This window comes from Pithys albifrons, chromosome 8, assembly GCF_047495875.1.
Source record: "Pithys albifrons albifrons isolate INPA30051 chromosome 8, PitAlb_v1, whole genome shotgun sequence".
In the NCBI taxonomy this organism is placed as follows: domain Eukaryota; kingdom Metazoa; phylum Chordata; class Aves; order Passeriformes; family Thamnophilidae; genus Pithys; species Pithys albifrons.
The window spans coordinates 5,395,673-5,417,958 of NC_092465.1; the positions used below are offsets into that span (position 1 = coordinate 5,395,673).

The 22,286-nt window shown below is 36.5% G+C and overlaps 1 protein-coding gene across 1 annotated transcript in view; it reads left to right on the top strand.

The window, feature by feature from the left end:
- The window catches only part of LRP1B (LDL receptor related protein 1B), a 312,472-nt gene that overhangs the window by 225,123 nt on the left and 65,063 nt on the right, over positions 1-22,286 (top strand). The window contains exons 58-66 of the mRNA XM_071562122.1: positions 1,388-1,576; positions 2,357-2,505; positions 4,972-5,065; positions 6,375-6,491; positions 6,655-6,774; positions 8,466-8,585; positions 13,854-13,970; positions 20,495-20,601; positions 21,859-21,988. Of these exons, the coding sequence (XP_071418223.1) occupies positions 1,388-1,576; positions 2,357-2,505; positions 4,972-5,065; positions 6,375-6,491; positions 6,655-6,774; positions 8,466-8,585; positions 13,854-13,970; positions 20,495-20,601; positions 21,859-21,988 (1,143 nt within the window). The remainder of the gene's footprint in view (positions 1-1,387; positions 1,577-2,356; positions 2,506-4,971; positions 5,066-6,374; positions 6,492-6,654; positions 6,775-8,465; positions 8,586-13,853; positions 13,971-20,494; positions 20,602-21,858; positions 21,989-22,286) is intronic.

The window sequence follows — 22,286 nt, forward strand, 5'->3', positions numbered from 1 at the left end:
TGCCTCTCCTGTCAGCCTGGTTTGTATTTCTCATTGGAAAGTTTTCACAGTGGGATTCTACAAATACCAAATTCTAAGAGCTTTTTGGATGGCTACTCTAATATGTAAGGAACCATGGCAAGGTTGCCTATGTATTGAGGGCCACAATTAATTTTGTTGCTCTTTGAGTTATTTCTCAGAAATGTTATGAAGTTCTTTTCAAGAATCTCACACTGTTATCTCAGTATGACAGTTCTGGTACATGGAGACATTCAAGGAGGGAAAATAATTTCAGGTCTAAGAAGCTCAAGGTCTCCTTGACAGAAGGCAACATGCCCTGCACCGGAGTTCACTACTGGGAGAACTATGGGATATGAAATTGAATTTGCTAAGTTGTTGTTCCATATCCTCAGTATCAGTCATCAGGTCTCAGTGAGCTATGAAATGTTCCAACAGGAATTTGAGATTTGCCAAGTCGTTTTAAGCACTTTCCAGGAAAAAAAGATGAAGACAACAAGGTAAAGGTGTCAAGGATATGCTGCTTCAAAGTGACAGTCAGCTGCTCCACTCTGCCTTGTCGCATTTAGAGTGACTCAGCAACAAAAGATTATAAATAGCAAATTAATTATGTAATCAGATATTCTTCTGTGGCATTTATGATTACAAATATATATGCTAAAAAAAAAAAAAGGTGGAGCTCAGTTACTGTTTACCAGAAACAAATAGTTCAAGATTAAAGAACATACAGCAGGATAAAGAACACTCCAAAACTTTTTCTACTTTTTGTCCTTCCATCATTTTTATAGGTGTTGAGTTATAATTTTTTGATACTGCAACAATGGGCTATCAGCATCACTTTATTTGATTTTTTTTTTTAATTGTCTGGTTGGTGATGTTAGGAGTAAGCACTAAGCCCTCTTACTACTATGGTTATTTAATGCAAAACTTGTTTTTCCTGTCTCTCTTGTCAGTGTATATTGATGAAATAAAATACTATGAATTGTCTTAAATGGAATATCAGAAGATGTAGATGTTAAGCTTTGCATATTTTCTAATAACTTTTACTCCACTAAAAGTGCAAATTGATATTGGCTTAGGCAAGGGTTATGTTGGTACTCCTTTAAAATTTAACCTGTCTTTGGTTTTGAGTGTGGAGGTAATTGTGGTTAACTGAAATTCTTTCATTTCCTTATCACTGATTTGTCCAACTAATTCTAAGCAAGCAGGGCTGTGCTCCATCCATCTTTATTGTAACTGGCAATAAAGAACCCTCTGGGCTTGGCGTATTGTCACGACAATTATTCTCAAGACATTATACAGCAGTTGTGTCTGGCAGCCCGTGCAGGATGGGATATTTAACTGGCAGTGTTCCAGGAGTGAACATTAACCTCAGCATCTCTCCTTCCAGTCCCTAATCAAGACATTCCAGGGGTGATTGCACTAACGTTGTTTGAAGACTACATCTACTGGACAGACGGGAAAACCAAATCCCTCAGCCGTGCCCACAAAACCTCTGGAGCAGACAGGCTGGCACTGATTAACTCATGGCACACCATAACAGACATCCAGGTGTATCATTCTTACAGGCAACCTGATGGTAATTATTCTGTCTGTGCTTTCCAAACATATATTTAAATGAGCAGCCAGATGCTGGGGGAATGGAAGCTCATTTATCTGCAATGATGATTTTTATTTCTGTTTTGCTTCAAATTGTGGAAGTTTTCAAATTAGCATTCTTAAATATAAATCTGTGATTAATGTTGCAAGCATGTCTGGTATTAAGTGGATGTGTTGTATCTTGTTCAGGGGTGAGATACCAATTTGGGTCCTTAAAAATTAACCCAGACTGGAAGTACAAAACTGTTAAGTCGCATTATAGTACAAGTTACCAGTTTTTAGGAGGGAAACAGGGTGTGATGAAAACTTTTAACCTTACTCTTAAAAAGCAAGAGAGTGTTAATACTGCAGAAGAATACTGCTATTTAGAAACTTGTTGGACTGAAGGAATGTCAGACAATGTGGGTGGTATGCTTGTGTCTGTCTTATCTCTTGATATCCCAGTATTCAAACTGTAACTGAATACAATCTGGCACTTGACCTAGATAAGATGATTTTTTCTCTAATTATAATAAAAAATAGTGCTTTGTTTTTCCTCTCATTCTTTCAGTATTGAACCTACATCCATAACAATAATTTTTTGCATGCAACACAGAATAGCTTAAAGGCAAAAGGAAAGTTTCCCTCTATGGATTTTTGATTTGAGACATTCCATTGTAAAGAAAGGCCATGTAATACATCTTTCTTCCTCTCTAAAGCACATACCCTGGAGTGTACTGAAGTAATAGGCTCTGATATTATTTTCCTGTTCTGTCCACAGTGTCTAAACATGTATGTACACTAAACAATGGTGGTTGCAGTCACTTGTGCCTTCTGGCCCCTGACAAGTTGTACACGTGTGCCTGTCCCACCAACTTCTACCTCGCTGCTGATAACAAGACGTGTCTGTCCAACTGCACGGCCAGTCAGGTACGGTGTGGGGGCAGGGGGAGGAGGGACTGGACTTCACTTCCCTCTGCTCCCCCTGCTTTTAAATGAGGCATGCTGGTACCCATGAAAGCATCAGTCAAAGCAGCTGAAGGCTGGGAGCACTCAGAGCATTTTGTCTTCAAGGCTATTAGTGGAAAATAGACTTGCAAATGCCTTTTTTCCAGAAAATGCAGAACTTGCTCACTTTCAAACATCGATGTTTCTGCCAGTCAGGAGAACAAATACAGCTACTAAACCCATGGAAATTGCCTTGAATAAACATTTGTATGAAATATAAAAATACTAAGTGTATATAACAATGATTTGGGAGTATTCATGTGTGAATGAACTTTACATTAATAAAAGGAAACAAGCTCAGTCCAGGTAGCTACATAGGCAAGTGATAGACTTGCCTTAAACACAATCCATTAGCTGAAGTGCAAATGCTACAATGTCATTAATTAACAATTGTATCAATTAAAACACTGAGGCGGATTCCCTAGTACTTGAAAAAAATATTTGACTCTTTTTCTTAAAATGTAAGATAGATAAGTAGAACGTAGTGTTTTCTTATAAGATTACCACTTTGATAAAAGTCTTTGGACTATATTCAGACTATTAGTTGGTTGCTTTTTATAGTACATATGGCCTTTAAAATATTTCTAATAGTCTGCTTTTCTGGTAGCTCACTTTCATGAGATGTGTAATGATCTTACACTGTTCTATATCTCTATAATAATGACTTCCATCATTAGCAAGAAGGTTTAACTCATATTTTTAGGGAGTAGTGGTCATCCTATTATATAAAGTGCAGTTTAATTCAAATAATATTTTTATCTAAGAAACCTCTTGCTGTCTATCTCCATTGTCTTAAGGTGATGTTTGGTGTGAGTTTAGGATGTTCACTGTAATTTTTCTGTTTATATTGTCTTGCCACTTCCTCTTAAGAAATGAGCAGAAACAAAAGGTGTAAAATACTTGTAAAATGAAGAAATTCTTAGGGTTTTTTGCCTAGTATTTGGCTTCTCAAGTTTATTTGGTTAAAAAAAAATGCACTCTTTTTCAGTTTTTTTACATTTTCTTTAAATGGCACTGGAAGCTTATTCCACAGTGAATTTATATACTAACGTTTGATTGAATGTCTCTATTCCTGTCTAAATAACTCATTGGTGATCTGAATTGAAGGATTGCATCACATCTTGGATCCTTCAGGAGCAATATTTTATCACTTGTGGATTCCACAGGATAGAGAGCAGAGTTAAATAGAAGAAGCAGCTCCAGACAGACAGTTACAAGTTCACATTGCACATTATTTGTCATTTTCTTCCACTTTTGAATTCTGTTTACTGTTTGATAATTCATCAGTCTGATGGCATCAGATGCAGAGATCAGTGGCAAAAATACACTTTTTGCCTTAAGATTTTCAGATGATGCTGACAAATCAGAGCTGGTCCTGTGATGCAATTGCTCTTGACTCTGCCGGGTGTTTGTGAGGAAAGGGTCAATGCACTGGTCAATACACTGGTCTTGCACATCTACAGACCATCCTATAATGGATCTGACATGAGAAATTGTTTAGCACAAACCAAATGAAACTCTAGATCACCAGAACTCCAGCCCTTAGAGACCCATATGACTCTGCTCCTGGATTTTGTAAGCTGTCTGGCTCCTCAGTTTAGAAAGGGATGCAAATATTTTCATACAGATCATATAACAGCATCTAAGAGTTAGTGCCATTTCCTGGAAGTAACTTCATAATGCCATTTTATCAATCTGAAGTCCCTTATGTTGAGCAGAGCAAGGCTGGCACCTTAAAACAAGCATCAGGAAGACTATTCTACCAAGCTAAAAAATACTAAGAAAGAGAATTGTCTGAGTTTCTGTTTGTCTCCTCCATCTTTTGGCCTCCTGCTGAGCTCCTTTGAGCTGCATAACTGGTGTGAGGCAGTTTAATAGTTTAGAACAGCTGCCTTTCAACCCAACCCATTACAGGGCACCTTCCTCAAGGATATCCTACAGATATTGTATCCCTTTGAAAGGCTGAAAGGCCCGTTTTGCTCATTTAATTCAAACATTATAAACAATAACATACACAACACTGCGTGTTAAGGCCATTTTCTGTAACTGTGGGTGTTTGGGTTTATCTGAGAAAACAATTTTGTCTGCTTCAACAGTCTACAAAACCTGAGAATTGAAGTGCTTGCTATGAATAAGATCCTAAAGGATGAAATCATAGAATGCAGCAAAATGCAATGAGTGGTGTGTACTGGGGGATTGTAAGGCAGTGTAGAAATGGCATCAAAACTACAATTGATCAGTGGAAACCTCAGTGCAAAACATCACAAAAAAAAAAAGGAAAAAATACAAATTCTGCAAAATTAACAGCCAGAATCCATTAATGCAAAGTTTAAAAATAAATAAAAGTTTATGTGAAAGCTTTTCTCCCTCCTCTCCTTGCTCTTGCAGTTCCGTTGCAAGACTGACAAGTGCATTCCGTTCTGGTGGAAGTGCGACACTGTGGATGACTGTGGTGATGGCTCCGACGAGCCCCCAGAATGCCGTAAGTGCACCTCAACCTGGAGCCCTCTCTGTCCCGAAGGCCCACAGCAAATACAGTGCTTTCCATATGTTAGGAAGAGGGGTTTTGGAAATGCTTCTGTTTGCAACACTGTTTTCTGTTGCTTGGCTTCTGTCAAATTCACAAAGGGTGAAAGCTCTCCTTTGTCAGCCTGGAAAAGATTTTCATTAGCTCATGTCTACTAAGAGTCTTTTAAGATCTTTGGAAAATCATGCATTCTTTTTCATCTTTTAAACCTTTACTTCATCCCAGTTATAAGCAAGTCACAGAATATTCTGAGTTGGAAAGGGGACACACAAAGACCATCAAGTCCAGCTCTTAAGTTAATGGCCCATACAGGGATCAAACCCAAACCCTTGGCATTATTAGCACAATGTTCTGACCAACTGAGCTCATCTCAGTTATGGCTTTGGTGAAGATTTTCATTTTAAAGCAGGGTTGTGAAGTTGCAGAATTTTTTACATAAATACAGAATTCTGGCAGGTTTATCTGGTTTATTTTTGTATGTAATAAAAATATGCAATTCTAATCTCGTTGCTTGTGTTTCTTTGCAATTATAGAAGTTTAGGTACATACTATTATTTTCTGAAGTTTTCTGAGCAACAACATTTTCCCTGTGATTCTTTCCTTGTTCCCTTAAGCTTGTATAAAACACACTCTACTACGTGTTGTGCAATCTTCCAGTTAATTAATAGTTAGTTTGATTTTTTTGTATTGAAATCCCTCACACCTGTTTTTACATTTGTGTAATTAGTTCTGGTTTCCTGCTACAGAGGCCTCTGAAGCAAACTTAAACATTCTAACATTCTACATAAGATTCCATTTTAAGATACACTATGTATCTTATATAAAATATTACTGTAGAGGTACATAGTTGGTCACTGGCTCAAATAACAGTGGCCAGGAGAAAGAACAGTGTTAGGCCTTTCTTGGGAAAGAGAATTAGGGTGATATAGTGAGTTTGTTGCATATAGACTTGAATTTAAGTGTTTAGATCCTAAATTGGAAGTCTCTGTTGGGGCTGTAGCAAAGATCAGCCTGCAGGGGGTTTCACTCAGTATCATAAGTACTGAACTACAGTTAGGCAAATTTAAAATGCCAGGCTATGAAATTTGTTTTGCAATAGTATATGTACATTTTAGTTACAAATATTTGTACTCATATTGAGATTATATAGGCAAGTACAAAGGTTTTTAAGTTCTTTTGATTAGTCCATAGAGGAAGAAAAGCCCTGTGGCCACTTTACCCATTCCTCTGGTAGTATTCCTAAGCAGTTTTCTTTTTTTCTCAGCTGAGTTCAGGTGTCAGCCAGGACGTTTTCAGTGTGGAACTGGACTTTGTGCTCTCCCAGCCTTTATCTGTGATGGAGAGAATGACTGTGGGGACAATTCTGATGAGCTGAACTGTGGTAGGTGATTATATACATTGCAGGTTTCAGAAACATGCTAGACTGATTTAAATGCCATGCTTTACACTCTGTCAAGAATCTGTAATTTTTTTCATTTACCTTTTAAATCTTGAATCTTTAACTTTTACTCTTTTTAACTTGTTGTTACTCTTTTAATTTACAGACACCCACGTGTGTCTGTCAGGCCAGTTCAAGTGCACAAAGAACCAGAAGTGCATTCCCATAAACCTGAGGTGCAATGGCCAGGATGACTGTGGGGATGAAGAAGATGAAAGAGACTGTCGTAAGTTGTGTTCAGAAAATTTTTCTCTGACATCTGGAACTGGTTTGAAACAAGGAACAGGAGTGAAATATGTAAAATATTATAAATGTCCTCTATATAAAATAATTGGAGAACATGCAAACAAACTTCATGTTTTTGAAGTCATTGCATAGAAGAGGGGGATATAAATTTCAAACGTTTAATTGGGTTTTTGACTTAGTCTGAAACATCTATTTTATTCTCAACCACCTCAGAAATGACTCATCCTTTTGAGTCTTTCATCTGCCATGCCTTGCAGCAATGGAAAAAAGATACTTTTTGGCATCTTTTGTTGGAAAAGCTGTGGATCTATAGCTCCTTGTACATCCTTTTTCCTTGATTAAGTTTTTTTCTTTTTTTATACCTTTTCTATTCCACTCTCTCTTGGAAATTCTTCATTAATTTGCCTGCATAACTGGATTTGCATTTGCTAAGCTTTTAATAAAATTTGCTTTACATGAGTTCATTTTCACATCATGTTTTTTACATATAGGTAGAGAAAATACTTTCAAATTTAAAATGGAATCTATTGAATAGCTTATGTCTTTGATCATTTGGTAATTAAGATGATGGGGCTGTCTTGAAATATAGCTCCTTCTTTCACTCAGTTCATTACTCAGATCTACTGCTGGTTTAAGCTCCTTATTCTGAATTAGCTTTCTCAAGGTTTGCATGTGCTGCATTTCTGCAAAGAACATCTTCTCCAAGGGATGGGTTGCTAAGGATACAAAGGCTTTGTTGATGGTCATATTTAATGTCTGTCTTCCAGACAGCTCAGGAGAGATGTAGCCTCTGTCAGACAATATTATATGTTGGTTTGCATTTTAGGTTCTTTAAAACCTGATGAAGTGGGGTCAGGCAAACTCCTGTGAAAGCCTGGGGAGAACTGCACACATGGGAGGTTCTCAGAACCTTGAAGTGTAGGTGGCAGAAGTTAAATCAGAGCAGCAGAGTGTGGAGCACAACAGTGCTCAGAGACTGTGGGAGGGTCAGGGCCAGGAGCTGCAGTGGTGGCATTGGCAGCACCCTTGGGATCCATGGGAGCAGGACAGGCTGTTGTGCCCCAACAAGCTTTTGAGTTGGCTGAAACTCAGCCAGCACTCACTTGCAAAGACACAGTGGGGAGTGGGGAGGTTAATCATACCCATTTTTTAATTTTTATTGTGTCTTACCTAGACCTTATTATCTTCTCTTTTAAAAAAGTTCAGTGTGCTGATTTTGTTTTAATAATACCCTGCCTGTGGCTTCTGAAAATTCTCCAGTTCCCCTGAGGGAGGTTTTAAGTAGGTTTACCACAGAGTTCATATTTCTTGGTCTCCTGTCAGAAAACAAGTAATAGGTGAGATTATTTCATTTATTCTACTTTCACCAGAGTGGGATCCATAAAATACCTTTTTTTCAGCTCTGCCACTGGTTTTATTTATCAGTTTGTTGTTAAAAAAATCACAATAAATACTATGTTTTACCTTACTCTTATACACAAAATAATATATAAAAAATGACAAAATGATAAATAGTATAAGCCTGAATGCTGTTTTCTTATGGTTGTTAAATGAATTATGCCAGAGGTGTCCAATATCAGAATTGAAATCCTTGATTTTTTTTATTTAGAACAAATGTTTTGAATATTAGTGGATATTTCTTCTTATGATTTGGATTTCTTTTATTTAAAGCTGAAAACAGTTGTTCTCCAGACCATTTCCAGTGTAAAACAACCAAACACTGCATTTCCAAACTGTGGGTGTGTGATGAAGACCCAGATTGTGCCGATGGATCAGATGAAGCCAACTGTGGTATGTCAGTAGTTTTGAATATGTTACTGTATCTTGACATTCTTTAAAAAAGGTAGTAAAAGGAAATAATCATTGCAGTTTCTGTCCTCTGTCAGTGTATGAGGATACCTGTTATGATAATACAGGTGTGTCTGGCTCATCCAGTTCTTGCTGAATGACAATCTCTGTATGATTAGTTTATAAAATTCATATTGTACTACTATTTTATTGGCAGGAGCTGCAAATTGGTGTCTCATTTGGAATTTTGCAGCACAGTGACATAGAATTTAGTGACATTCTTTATTTTTCTCACAGTGTTATCCAGTTGGTGTCATTTCAGTCTGCACACTTGGTTGTTGCTGAGGGTCATAAATAGTGAAAGTATAATAATTTGAAATTCCTGTTAGTTAAGACTGGCTGTATGGAGGGGTCCAGAGCAGATTCCAACTTGGCATGACCAACTTTTGCTTCTCTGTGTAATCCTCCAGGGCATGATGTGCCCTAATACACCACTCCACAAACTTTGCATCCCCAAGGACTTCTCCAAGAATCTGTGATACTTACAGACCTTCTGTACTTAAGTGTGATAGCTTGGGGAAGCAGATCCTCCACAAAGAAGATCAGGGGTAGGATTGCACCATTACCACACCAAGCCCCATTTTGTACCAGATTTTACACAATATCCAGAACAGAACCACAGAGTTCTACCCTACTGAGCTGGGTTATCGTAGACCCTGTAGCAATTAACTATCACTTGGGAAAAAAAGAGATCACACTTTATAGTAGGCATAGGTGTTCTAAGTCACTGCTTGCATTGTTTGAAAGTCAACTTTTTGCTGTAAATGAGAGAAAATAATAAATTTAAATATTCTACCTCGGAAATGGATTACAAATAAATCAGAGGCTGCATGAGTGGAGGAGTGTTGTCAGAAAATCAATGAATATGGATGTCAATGCAAAACACACACTAATCATGTGCAGAAAAACTTGTGAAATTTTTGAGTCATGCCTACAAAGGAAAACATAGAAAAATGTTCTGAGATGGAAGAGAACAAGACAAATACTATGGAATGTTCAAAGCACTCCTCATTATTCATCCACAAATGAGAAAATGGTTTGATGAAACATGTGACTCTGGACAGGTTTATGCCATCTCTGGGACAACAGAGTAACAAAACTACAGGCTGGGATCATGGACAAAGCATTGAGAAACAGCTGATTTTCCATGGATGTGTTTCAAGGAATTGACACAGTTGGAAGTGGTAAATGTGCTTAGGAACTGGAACTGTCCCTCAACACTGGAAATCCAAGACCATAATTTGAATTGTGAACATGGGGAAACTAAATCCTATCAACTGGGGAGAAGTTACAGTCCAATAAATCACAATGAATGCAAAGTTGATAAACTTTTGCCATGGAGATGCTTTATATCCTCTTCTGGGATGTCATGGTACCAACCCTCCACTGCTCAGTTTCTGATCCACTTCATACCTGCTTTCTCCTGCAGTTTTCTGCATCACCTGGATCTCCAGCAAGCCATTTCTTCCCAATAGGGACAGCTTTCCAACCTTCCAACTGTGGATTCATATTTTGACTTGCCCATGCAAGCCCAACTCATACAGCACAGTCTTAAAATAAGGCTTCTAATGTTATTCTCAAGAAATAAAATTTAAAAGCTAGAAGAAAAAAATAAAACTAATACTGAACAGAAAAAAATATATTTATACTTGGTAATTGACTGTGAGTCATCATTTGAGCCAATGGCAGTACTTTCAACACAGTTTGGTCTTCTACATTTTTTTCCAAGTTAGATTGATATTTTTATGGACAAATTTTAATAGAATTGAATTCTAAAGCTGCAAGCTGAGTATAAAAAAAGATCTGCATATGTTGATGCAATCCTAAGTTATTGTTTACAGTTCATTTCTAAAATGCTTACAGAGCAACTTATCTTAAAGAGTAATCTTTTTTTTTTTTTGCTTGAGTGCTCCATAGCCATATGTATTGTGCTTAGTCAACATCTGCTGTGTGTTATTGGGGATATTATATTATGTAAATTTGCCAGAAGTAGTGTAAATGTATTTAGTCTTCTGTGGTTACTTTCCAACTCAGACAGTTGAAGCAGAATTAGAAATCTGTTTATTAATGCGTGTATGGTGAGTTTTTTGGTAATAAGTAAATAGGGTTAATTTGTGCTTCCTGTCCAACTGCAGAAAGCCAGTAGATTATGCTAATCCTTGCTCTCCACTTTAATATTTTACATCAAATATGGGCCAGTGTGAGGGAGAATCTGAAGAAAGCTGTGTTTGGTCTTGAAAAGTGATTATAATATGCTTTAAAGGTTATGTGTATTTCAGGTTTATTAATATGATGTGTCAACATTAATATGACTGCTTCCTGCTTCCTCATTTTTTTAATATTAATTTTATGTTAATTTTATTTTTAGCCTTAAGAGTTAAAGTAAGCTTTTCTTCCTGGTGATGAAGAATGTTTTCTTTAAGGAATTTGAGGACTGCATTATATAAACTTAAACTTCCTTTGACAGGCTTATAATTTCCTGTATGCAGCATCAGTGACAGCCCTCCAAGCTCTAGGACAGCAAGCTGGTCCTTGATCCAAAGTGAATCATTTTCATTCTGGATTTTATGCCTCTCATGCACACACACAAATGCAAAAAGATGAAAATATGTGGAATTAAAATCCCTAACTGGCAATGTAGTGCAACTGTGTTAAATAGTGGTTTTATTCATAGGGATTGGTACTTGAATCAAAATGGGCTTTAGGGTGCATTTTTTTTTCTTGGTTGTTTTGGGTCTTTTCCCATTTAAGCCTTCATCCTGTTTTCAACACGCTCCTTCACAAGTATTTCTAAAATAAAATCCTGGTTCAGTGTGCACAAAAGCTGAACCCCAACCAAGAGGCAACTACCTCAGGTGATCACACAAATTGCTGGAAAAGGGTCTTTGTCTGTCACAGCAGAGCAGTGAATCTCTTATTAATAACTTGAAGAGAGAAACATGAAAATTGAGTTATCAGTACTTACTTCTTTGCCTTTGTACCATTCCTATCTGAACTTTCACATTTTAAGGGAAAGGCATTTTAACTTTCCCATTTATGCCAAGTGAGAAAGCAATTTAGTGCTGAGGGCAGCAGTGACAAAATGTGTGTGGGCCTGTGTGTGCTTTCCAGGGTTCCACAATTCCAAAAAAAAAAATAATGGTCTTGCAGTGTTTCCTCTGAGTTGTGTAAATCCATCATTCCCAAAGATCAGGTAATTGTCACACAACTTTCCCAGATAATCTTCTTTGTTTTATCCTATCTCTGGTATCCCAGTATTTTCCTTAGTTCACATTAATGTGAAGAAGGAAATACAAGACAAGCAAATCTGGTCTGTAAGACATTTTAAATTCCAAGCTGCCATGAGAGATCAGAAGAAGAATAAAGCTTTCAGATTTGTGAAGAGAGAGCCTTACAAACAAAATAATATTAAAAAATAAGTAAATATTCCTTTGTGTTTGGTAGAAATAGATTAAGATTAGCATTCAAATAATAATAATAAAGCAAAGCTTAGACAAGTGTAAAGAGGCAATGCTAGAAACTGGATTTAGCATCCTTGAGAACCAGATAATTTCTATTGAAGAGGAAGAAAATATACACTGCATGTTCTCTTCATTCTGGCAGGTAACTGAAATGAAGGGATGTCATCTCTGTATTCTGTGTATTACTGATTAGATATTGGTATTTCTATTGAATGTGGAAGGATAAATAGAATATTTACTTGTCACTACGATGATACTTGTCATTAGTATTTAGAACACATTTTGTGGTCAAATATTACATTTTGCTAGAAGTATTTTAATAAATATAAGGTGGATTGTGGGTTTGAAACTATCTTTTGCAAACCTTCAGAATCAAAATACAAGCCTGTCATACATTTGGGTGCAATATCTTTGTTCTGTAATATTAAATATTTTAATTTTTGAAATACCTTGTTTAAAATATCATAGACTATAATCTTGAGAAATATCACAGGAAAAAATATTTTGGGAGAAAACTTCATAAAATCATGATATTGGCAGAGAATAAGCAACCAACAGGAAGGCATTATTGTAATGACCAGGTTTTTGGGTGTACACAACTGAGCTGCAGCACCATTTGCCTCCACCTTCTGGATACTCAAATGTAGGTTTGATTTGTCACTCGAGTTTCCAGAACCAAACCTAAAACACAGGAGAAGAAACAGCAGATCATAGAACCAAAAATAATCCCTCTAATTTGTCATCCTTTCTACCTCACAAGCAGAAAAAGCCGGTTGGGCTGTTCCAGTCCCTTTGGCTGTATCAGCTTTTGGAGCTCTCTGAGCTGCCATGGTAGGAGTGTGAGCCTGCACTGACATCCTGGGACATGGCCTAAAGGAAATTAAAACAATTCCCCCTGAAATATCACAGTGACAAGTAATTTTAAATATGTCATTGAGGTTTTACAAAGCAAACTTGGGGTTTTTTTCAATGAAAATGTCACTGATAACTTTTTAATTTACTTCATTTCATCTCAGTCCTTAGAAGTTGAAAGAATTATTCAAGATTTACTCAGAGAAAACACAGAGGCAGCTCCTTCCATTTGGAGGAGTTCAGGATATTCCTATGTCTCCAAGCAGCTTTGCCTCCAATGCCTCTCTGTAAATAAAAAAGCTCATTGAAAGTTTACATCATGAAGAAAATTGTTCTCAGTTGAGCAATAGAGGCTTTATAATGTTTTACCTTGTATGAGTAGACTTTCAATCCATCAGTAGGTGGAAATTTAAATCAAAGTGCAAAGTTTTCTGTCAGGTTTGATTAGTCTTAAATTATTATATGCAAGAATAACTTTTGAGAAATACATATTTCGTACATTTTTCAACTCAATATTCTTGTGGCTTAATGTCAACTGATCTTTTATAAAGCAATCTTACAGAGAAATTCAAGGAAAAGTTAATGGAGTTTTTGAGATTCAGTGCAATAATAATCTCTCTCTGAACTAACTTGTGATCCCTTCTGAATTTTATATTGTTAACTGTAAGTAACAGTTTAGACAGTGTATATTTTAATTTTATCAAATTTAAGAGCATACATGTTTTGGTATAAATAAATAGAAGCTTAAAGGATGTGTCATGAGAAATAAATTATTCCTGAAAGTGATGGTTGCTCCTTCTTAAATAGATCCAGCAGTATTGTCATGTCTTTAGTAGAAGTCTGCCCCATTTTGACTCTCCATTTGCAATGCTGTAAATATTATTCACCTTAATTACAGATAAAAAAACTTGTGGACCTCATGAGTTCCAGTGCAAAAACAACAACTGCATTCCAGACCATTGGAGGTGTGACAGCCAGAATGATTGTGGAGATAATTCTGATGAAGAAAACTGTAGTAAGTAACTTTTTCCTTAGTGTTGTAAGAAGCAGAGTCAGTTTCACAATATGAAGTTTGATAAAATACACATTTATGTCTTTATTCAACCTGATCTGTTGAAATTCAGTTGACCACCATTGGAAAAGTCCCTTGATGAAATCCTCAAATTCTATTCATTCTCGTAGAAAGCTGCAATTCTTCACAATCTATGCCAAAATACCTGCCCTATGGCTTCTGAATAATCTCATTAATTCAAAAGAAATATGTCAATTAATTAATTACCTTTGTCATTTAGTCTCACATTGAATCTCTTAGCTGTAGATAAGAACCATAAAAACTGCTCAGTGATGAAGGGATGATGAAGTTGGATCAAACACTACCTGCACATTATATTCCTGAGCTGACTTGCCTTGTTTTCTGTCCTGGGAAGTCTGTGATATTTAGTCACGTAAAGACATAACTGTGCCTATTCACAGTCAGCCTGGTTCTCTCCTACCTATAAGGAACCTGAAGGCCTAATAAATCTCTCAGAGAGTTAATTTAAACTGAGTTTTCAGGAAGAAATATCAAATTCCAAATGGGTCTAGATCATAACCATTGCCTTTATAAAATTTTAAGGAGAGAAATTCCACTAATAGTTATGAAATCCCTTCTTTTCAATTGGCAATTTCTGTTCTTTTTGTTCTTTTACTTGGAAATACAAGAAATCAATATCTTGGTCTGTAGATGACCTTGAACACACATTCCTGATGGCATATCATGCAGGCATATTTAGTATCTTCAAGGTAATGATTTAGAAAGCTTAGGAAATTAGGCAATCTGATGCTGAGTACCCGCCGTGTGCCCCTTTCTCCACTTTGAGATGTGGTGTCCATGGGTAGAGAGTGGCTCATTCTGCTTGAGAGGCTACAGTGGATTTATCTGCCTTGGAATTACCACCTGCACTTGAAAATGTTGTGAGATCCTGCAAGCCATAGTGCTGCAGTTTTCATATGCAAGTGTTTCATCTAAAGGAAAATGTCATGTGGCTCAGCAGTCACCGAGATCCTTTTGTTGTTATACCCTGAGGGGGCTGACACACAAAAGCTTTCTTAGCTTTGTGGGAGCTTTTACTTAGGAATTGATTATTAGTGTCAGTTGCCCATATTATAAATAGCAATAACTTATTTTATGTTCTTTTATTCTCATGTAAAAATAAAATAAGAGGGGTCATAGTTTTGCTATCGTGGTGTTAATCTACATGACTGAACAATCTTTTGAAAATTAAAAACAAACAAACAACTAAAACTTCTAAAAAATACTATTACTGTTTGCAAAATAATAGTTGAGGATCTTATTGAATTTGCCATGTGTATCACCCAGTAGTAATAACTTTCTTCCTTGAAGTTCAGATCATCATAATAAAAAGTGCTTAAAAGAAGTTCAAATAATGAAGGAACAATCATGTTTGGGGCTTTTAAAATATTTATTAAGCTCACCAACTTTGTCTTCATATCAATAGCCAAGTCATATGTTCAGTTCTTGGCTGTTCTCTAGACTTGCAGTTAAAGAAATCTGTAATCAATTATAATGTGTGGAATCAGAGACTTGAGAGTACCCAGACACAGCCAGTGCATTAAACTGAAGAGTGTTTGTTTTTTTGGTGTTTTTTTTAATATTTTGATTGTCAAATGCATACAAATTCTATTAAATCCCATATTCTACTGTTTAAATTAAATACACTGGGCTGACAGAGTTTTAAAAGTCAACATCTTGGATGCATTGGCAAAGTGCATAATACTGTTCTGTTGTTTGAAACAGATAAAATTTTTATAGACTATCAAGTCACTTATAGAATAAAGTGTAATGAAACAAATATATGTGAAATTAGAACTTCAAAAGCATTTGACAGATTCTATGGCATTGCACATTGTGATAAATTGTTCATAGCATACATGAATATATAAAGTGCTGTCAGGTAATTATATCAGAAAAATTATTTGTTTCTCAAGAATGCAGAAAGAATTCACTGAATTATAGAAACTCAGCTCAAGTATTTCCATATTTGTCTATAATTTGTTCACATGCAAGGAATTCACTATCCTGGGGAAGTTATCAGGGGTGTAACAAAGTGTGTATTAAAAAATGTGATATAAGGGTGTGAGAAATTATTAGTGATATCAAGCAAATCATTGTGCCCATTCTGAATTTGTTATTTAACTGCATTTATCTTACAGTCTGTTGTTCTTTAACTATATTTGGTCACTCTGAAATAAGTAGGAATTATTAGGAAGGCTATAGGTCTATCATGAGTTTGTAAGTAGAATACATTGTAAACTCTTCTAGGGTAATATCTTTGGAGAGGGAATTTGCTTTCAGAATTTATTTGTATTTTTAAGAAAAAAAAGAGCAAAAATAACGGTTTGCCTTTCAGAAAACTTCAAAAGAAAAAATTCTTTAGTTATGACTATCATTCCTGCTGTGAAAGCACAGTAATTTTTTATTTAATGTAATTAAAGAAAATGTAATATACTGTAAACATTGAAGCAAAGCAAACATAATAATGCTGTAGAAAAGATATGAATTCAATCAGTTGAAAAATATTAACGTTGCTGGAAAATCTTCCTAATGCTGTTTTGTTGCTTCTACAAGTTGTCAGGAAAACAAATTAGTTAATTTTGTCCTGGGATGAGTTTGTATCTGAAATGCAATGAGAAGTAGCAATTATTTAATCTTTACTGAAAATGTTTTAAATGAGCATATTGAAGTAAAATAAGCTGGAGCATCTCATAATATCATATTGAGTAAATTGCTGTAAATTCTCATTCTTCACATTGCTTAAGGCTCAGCTGACTTGGAACAAGAGACAATGGTTTGTGTGAGTTCTCTAAAAGCATCAAGGTTTGGCCATGTGCTAGTTTAGTGTGACAAAGTGATGGGTACCAAAGATCCTTTTCAATGTACACCTACCAGTCTTAGGCTTAGATCACCAAAGAGCCAGCCTTGTCTTTGTTTTAGATAACCATGATGATAAGTAAAGTTATTACAAAAATAAATAAAGAAAATATACATTTACTGCCAAAGTAAACCCATGAGAAAACCCCACCTGTTAGCATTTTAATTCCCTCATGGTGAGCAGCATTCATCCTGCAGGATGCTCCATGTCACTGTTTTTAGCAGTTTTGTGATGAAGAATTTCAAGGAAGGGTGTTTAGTTTTTTCTCACTTCCATTTTGCCATGTTGTAGTGGTCTTGGCTGGGATAGATTTAATTTCCTGATGTTATCTGGGTGCATCAGACTGAACACTCTGATTTGGCTTATTGAAGAGTTTCCATTCCAACACTGTTATGTTGTAATAGATCCAATGAATATTCATCACCACAGAGTGTGGTCTCTGCACACTAATTCCTCTAAATCTTTGTCCTCTACTGCCAAATGCCAGTGTGACTCTAGAGGTCAATGTACACTTCTGAATCCTTTTGCATGAGGTTCTCCTATCCCATGTTTGTATTGTCATTGCTTCATTTTTTTAAGTGCAAGTTCCACCTGTCCTATTATATAAATTAGTTGCTGTAAAAGTTTGCTTCATAACAGCTGTTACAAGGCAGAGAATTCTCACAGGGGCAAATATATTTATCCTGCACAAATACAGGTAAAAAGAACATGGTGCATTTCAAATTCACATCCTATTCTAGTAACTGTTCTGGTTTTCTTTCCCCTCAATGTTGTATATCAGTGCATCAGTCTCCTAAAAACTCCTTTCAATCCATGACTTACTGCAATGCCTATAGCTATTAAATGCAAAATTGAGCCCCAGATGTGAAATCATTTTATAGGTGTCTCTTGAGATCCCTTTCTTGCTCCCTTTTAAGCTGATGTCAAATGTGTGTTATTATTTTACTTTAAAATGTGAAAGTAGATCATCTTACACGTTGTGTTCCAAACAAAATTTCTCCTAATAGTTTAAAAAAAATTCTTTTTTTGGGGAAGAGTTTCAGGGATTTCAGAAAGCAGAAGCTAAAGGATGCTGTCCTTCATTGGTTATATAGAAGGCTATTAATACTTGTTCCTCTCACAGGCAATTTGAGTTCTCTGCTGTGTTCATATGTAAATCACAGAGATGGATTCCAGCAGCAGAGGAAATATTTCCTGCAAACAGAGAATTCAGTAGTTAGCTCAATGTGTACACTTTTCCAGAGTCAAACCTCTGCTTATAAATAATTCATTAGCAATGTAGAAAATGTATTTGCTTATATTTTGACAGTCAGAAACATGATAAATGTTTTTTACATGTGAATTACTTTTCCCACAAATTATTTCCTTTATATATTATATCACATCATGAAATTCCCCTTCCTGGCCTGTTGACAACAACAAGAACCAAACATCAGGAATTTGCTAAATGTTTTACAACAAGCTTATACTTGGGAAAAAATTTGAAACAGTATCTCTGTAATCTAAGAGTCCACATAAATGCTAACCTTTGATTTGTTTAAATACAACATTGTTGGAGAACTGATGCAATTACTGTAGATCTGCTTTTATTATGACTTTTCCACAACTTGAAGATTCATGAAAAACTTAAGATACAGGGAAAAGATACCTGCAAAATGAAACTTCTCTTTCAAACAGGGTCATTTGGAAAATTTTATGAAGTAAATGAGGAAAAGTTAGCTGAAAAGTTATTAAAAATATGCCTTTCTTGAAATAGTCCTTGATTTTCATAAACTATGAAAAAAAAACCTGCCCTAAATTCAGCTTTATGTTGGATCCACACAACTCATGTCTGGTGTATTCTGATGCTGGCACTTACCAAATTCTTCTCAGTTTGAGGCCTCTAAATTTGTGTTTGTTTTCCTTGATCACCAAAATATTCATGCTCCCACCTTTCCTGACTAAGCTAAGGGACCCTTTAGCATTACCCAGTTCATTACTGTCCATTGCTCCTTCTGCTCTCAGGTTCTTCTCTTTCACCCTTTTTCCTTTTATTCTATCACTGCCATTTATCATTTCCCATCTCTCTATTGAAAAAGTCTCACTAATTAATCCTTGATTTTTACATCATTTGCATAATGTATTGTTTACTATGATGGAAATAATCCCACGAGTAATCCTTGTTTGCTCTTTCAGTCCTTTTTTCCCCAAAGCCCTCAGACTGGCAAGGTCCCAATTGCATGCAGAGACTTGTTTAAGTTCTCCTAAATCCCCACTACTTCTCTACCATGGTTTAATCTAGTGCTCCAAAGTCCAGAAAATGTCTTTTGTAGTGGTCCTCATCTTCAGGAGGAGAGCACACAATGTTCTCTGGAGGAATCTTCCCCACTGGTCCTGTTGCCAGTGGGTTTGTGTCAGCAGTGGTGAAAACACAGAGCTGTGCAGACAGTGGAATAAACAGTCAGGCTCACCTTCCCAGGATCCCTCCCTCCCTGCACCCTCCTTCTCCTGTGACCTTTGCCTGTATCTCCAATTAATTTTGTGTCTTCTCTTCCCCTTTATTGTGTCCATCTTGTATAATGACTTCAGACCTCCCTGCGTTTTGTTTCTTCCCAGGGAGTAGAACAACATATCCATTTGTCACAGAATATTCCATTTATCTTCCAGCCTTTACTGCCTCCTATTCATCTGTGTTCAAGAAATTACTGGATGTGGCACTGAGTGCCATGGTCTAGTTGACAAGGTGATGTTTGGTCAAGGGTTGGGCTCAATGATCTCAGAGGTCTTTTCCAACCTAATTAACTCTGTAATTCTGCAAGTTCCTTCAGTTCTTTTTATTTAACATGTACTTTCTGTTTCCCTAAAATAATTTGAGAATTCCAACCCTACACTTGCCTTTTTTTAAAAACCTTTTCTGCATTTTCTAATAAAATGTCAGTCGTAGGTTTTTGGAAGCACAGTGTGCTTTGACTTTTGCAAATCCCTGTATTCTTATTCCCTTAAATCTCTTAAACAATTTTGTCAGCATTAACTGACTGGATTATTATCATGCTTCCACACTTAATTTCTGGAAAACAGATTGTGCTTGAAACACCAAACCTTACCTCTTAGATGTCCTACTTATCATCTCAATACTGAATGCTTAGCACAGAGGAAGCCAACTCTTGACACACTCACCCTCACACACAAACACACACTTGTATATAGTAAAAGTTATGGGATAAATTATATGCTACTGCATCATGGAATATCAAAAATCTGGATAGTTCTAATTATATTGGATATTAAGAGGTGCCAAATGTGTTTCTAGTCTGAGACATATCTCACAGAGCCTGTAATGACATGCATTCATTGAAATAAATTAATATTTATATAAAGAGCAGACATAATTCTCCAAAGAAATTTGATGGAACTGAAATGAAACTATCTTTATTACTAGCTTACCATATGTAAATAAAATTCAGTTATAAGATGTTATGGAAGAAAATCCTGCAGAAAACTAGTCCTTATAGATTGCAAGATAGTGGGTTTTCTTTTGTTACAGTCAGTCATTGGCTGGGGGATTTTATGTATAAAATACATCATGGAATTGCTGATGAACACTGGGTTGTTTCTTTTCTTTATTCAGAGCCTCAAACGTGCACTTTGAAAGATTTTCTATGTGCAAATGGAGACTGTGTGTCAGCGAGGTTCTGGTGTGATGGAGACTATGACTGTGCAGATGGCTCAGATGAGGTAGGCATCTTCCAGAAATTCATTTCTTTTCAAAATCAGTAATATTATAAGTATTATATTGTTGGAGAATGGATTCACACATGCAAATATTAAAAAGCAGCAATGGGAACTCCACACATGAAGCCATGTGTGCACATATTGTTACAAAAATTAAAATTAAACCTATTGGAGTAGTTATTTTAAGAAGGGAACATACAAGTGTAATCAAGTCATGTTTAAGAGTAGTCTACAGCTTTTTCTTCCCAGCACTGATCTGAACCTCTTCCCATCCTGGAAATACTTTCTGTCCTGATTGGGAAACCATACTTACTACACATAGTTTATAGCAGTGGTTTGGTTTGTGGGGTTTTTTTGAGAGAACAATGTAGATTGTTTGGTGTGTAGTAGAAACTCACTCGATCATACTTGCTGGTTTTCTGTTCTTTCTTTTCCCTTTTTTCCCTTCTTTCTTCCCAGTACTGGACCTCTGTTATAGTTTGAGCTGGCAAAATGCCAACTGCCTGGTACCCAGTCAAAAAGTCCACTCCCAGAGCAGGAGAGTGAGGGAAAACAGCAGAAACGAGACTTTAAACACAGTGAGGTTTTTATATTTATACAAAGAAGAAGAGAGCTTAACACAGAATATGAAATAGCACATAGTGACAGGAAACAACAACAGGCTCACCGAGGTCGCCCCAGCTAACAGGTGAAACTCCAAACCAACCAAACCCCCTCCCCAGAGGAAACCTCCCAGCAAGAGGGAAAGAGGAATTAACAGGAATGTGCTCACGTCCCCGGCTAAGCAGACGTGCCGACCGGCAGGAGGGCCTGATATCAGCAGTCAGGGAGCGGGAACCGTCCTGGTCAGAAGCATGGACCGAAGAGCCCAGAGACTCCTCCCACCTTGCTTGTTATACTCCCCGACACTTCCTGATGATGTCAGATGATATGAAATACCTCTATGGCTGCTTAAGTCAGATGATACCTGTCCCCTCTAATCTGTGTCACAACCTTTGAGGCCTGCTAAAAACTGAGGCCTAAATGGGGACCTATGCTGACTAAAGCCAAAACCACTACAACGTCAGTTACTTCCCAGCTACTTAGAGGGTGCAAGCCACATTTTCTGAATCACACCCACAAATTTATTGAGTTTCACAGGACATACTGTATTTCATAGTGTGTAGGAATATAGGCTGTAACTTCTGTGACCTGCTGCATATTCACCAACGTTTATATTAAACTCTTGATCTTTTATATTCCTTGTTTGTTTTGTACCAGAGGTATTGTGAAACAGGCTGCTCAAGGGATCAGTTCCAGTGCTCCAATGGTCAGTGCATATCAGCAAAATGGAAATGTGATGGTCATGAAGACTGCAAGCTTGGGGATGATGAGAAAAACTGTGTACCAGGTACTGATTTCAAAAGTGCTGAGGGGCAAAAAGAAGGGGGAAATAAATCAGAAGAAAAGAAGAAAATAAGTCAGCAAATCAAGATTCCTTGAGCAGTAGAAATAGCAAGGAGCACAAAGAAATCTGAAATATTTTACCTTTCAAGTGTGTATCACTGTGTCTTCCTACTTGCGTTTTGAAAACCCCACTTATGCACAGCTATGTAATATGAATTTTGTTGAGAGAAATTTAACTATTTTAATTTAATTTAACTATGTTGAAAACTAATTTGATAATATATTCAGCATATAAAATTCTG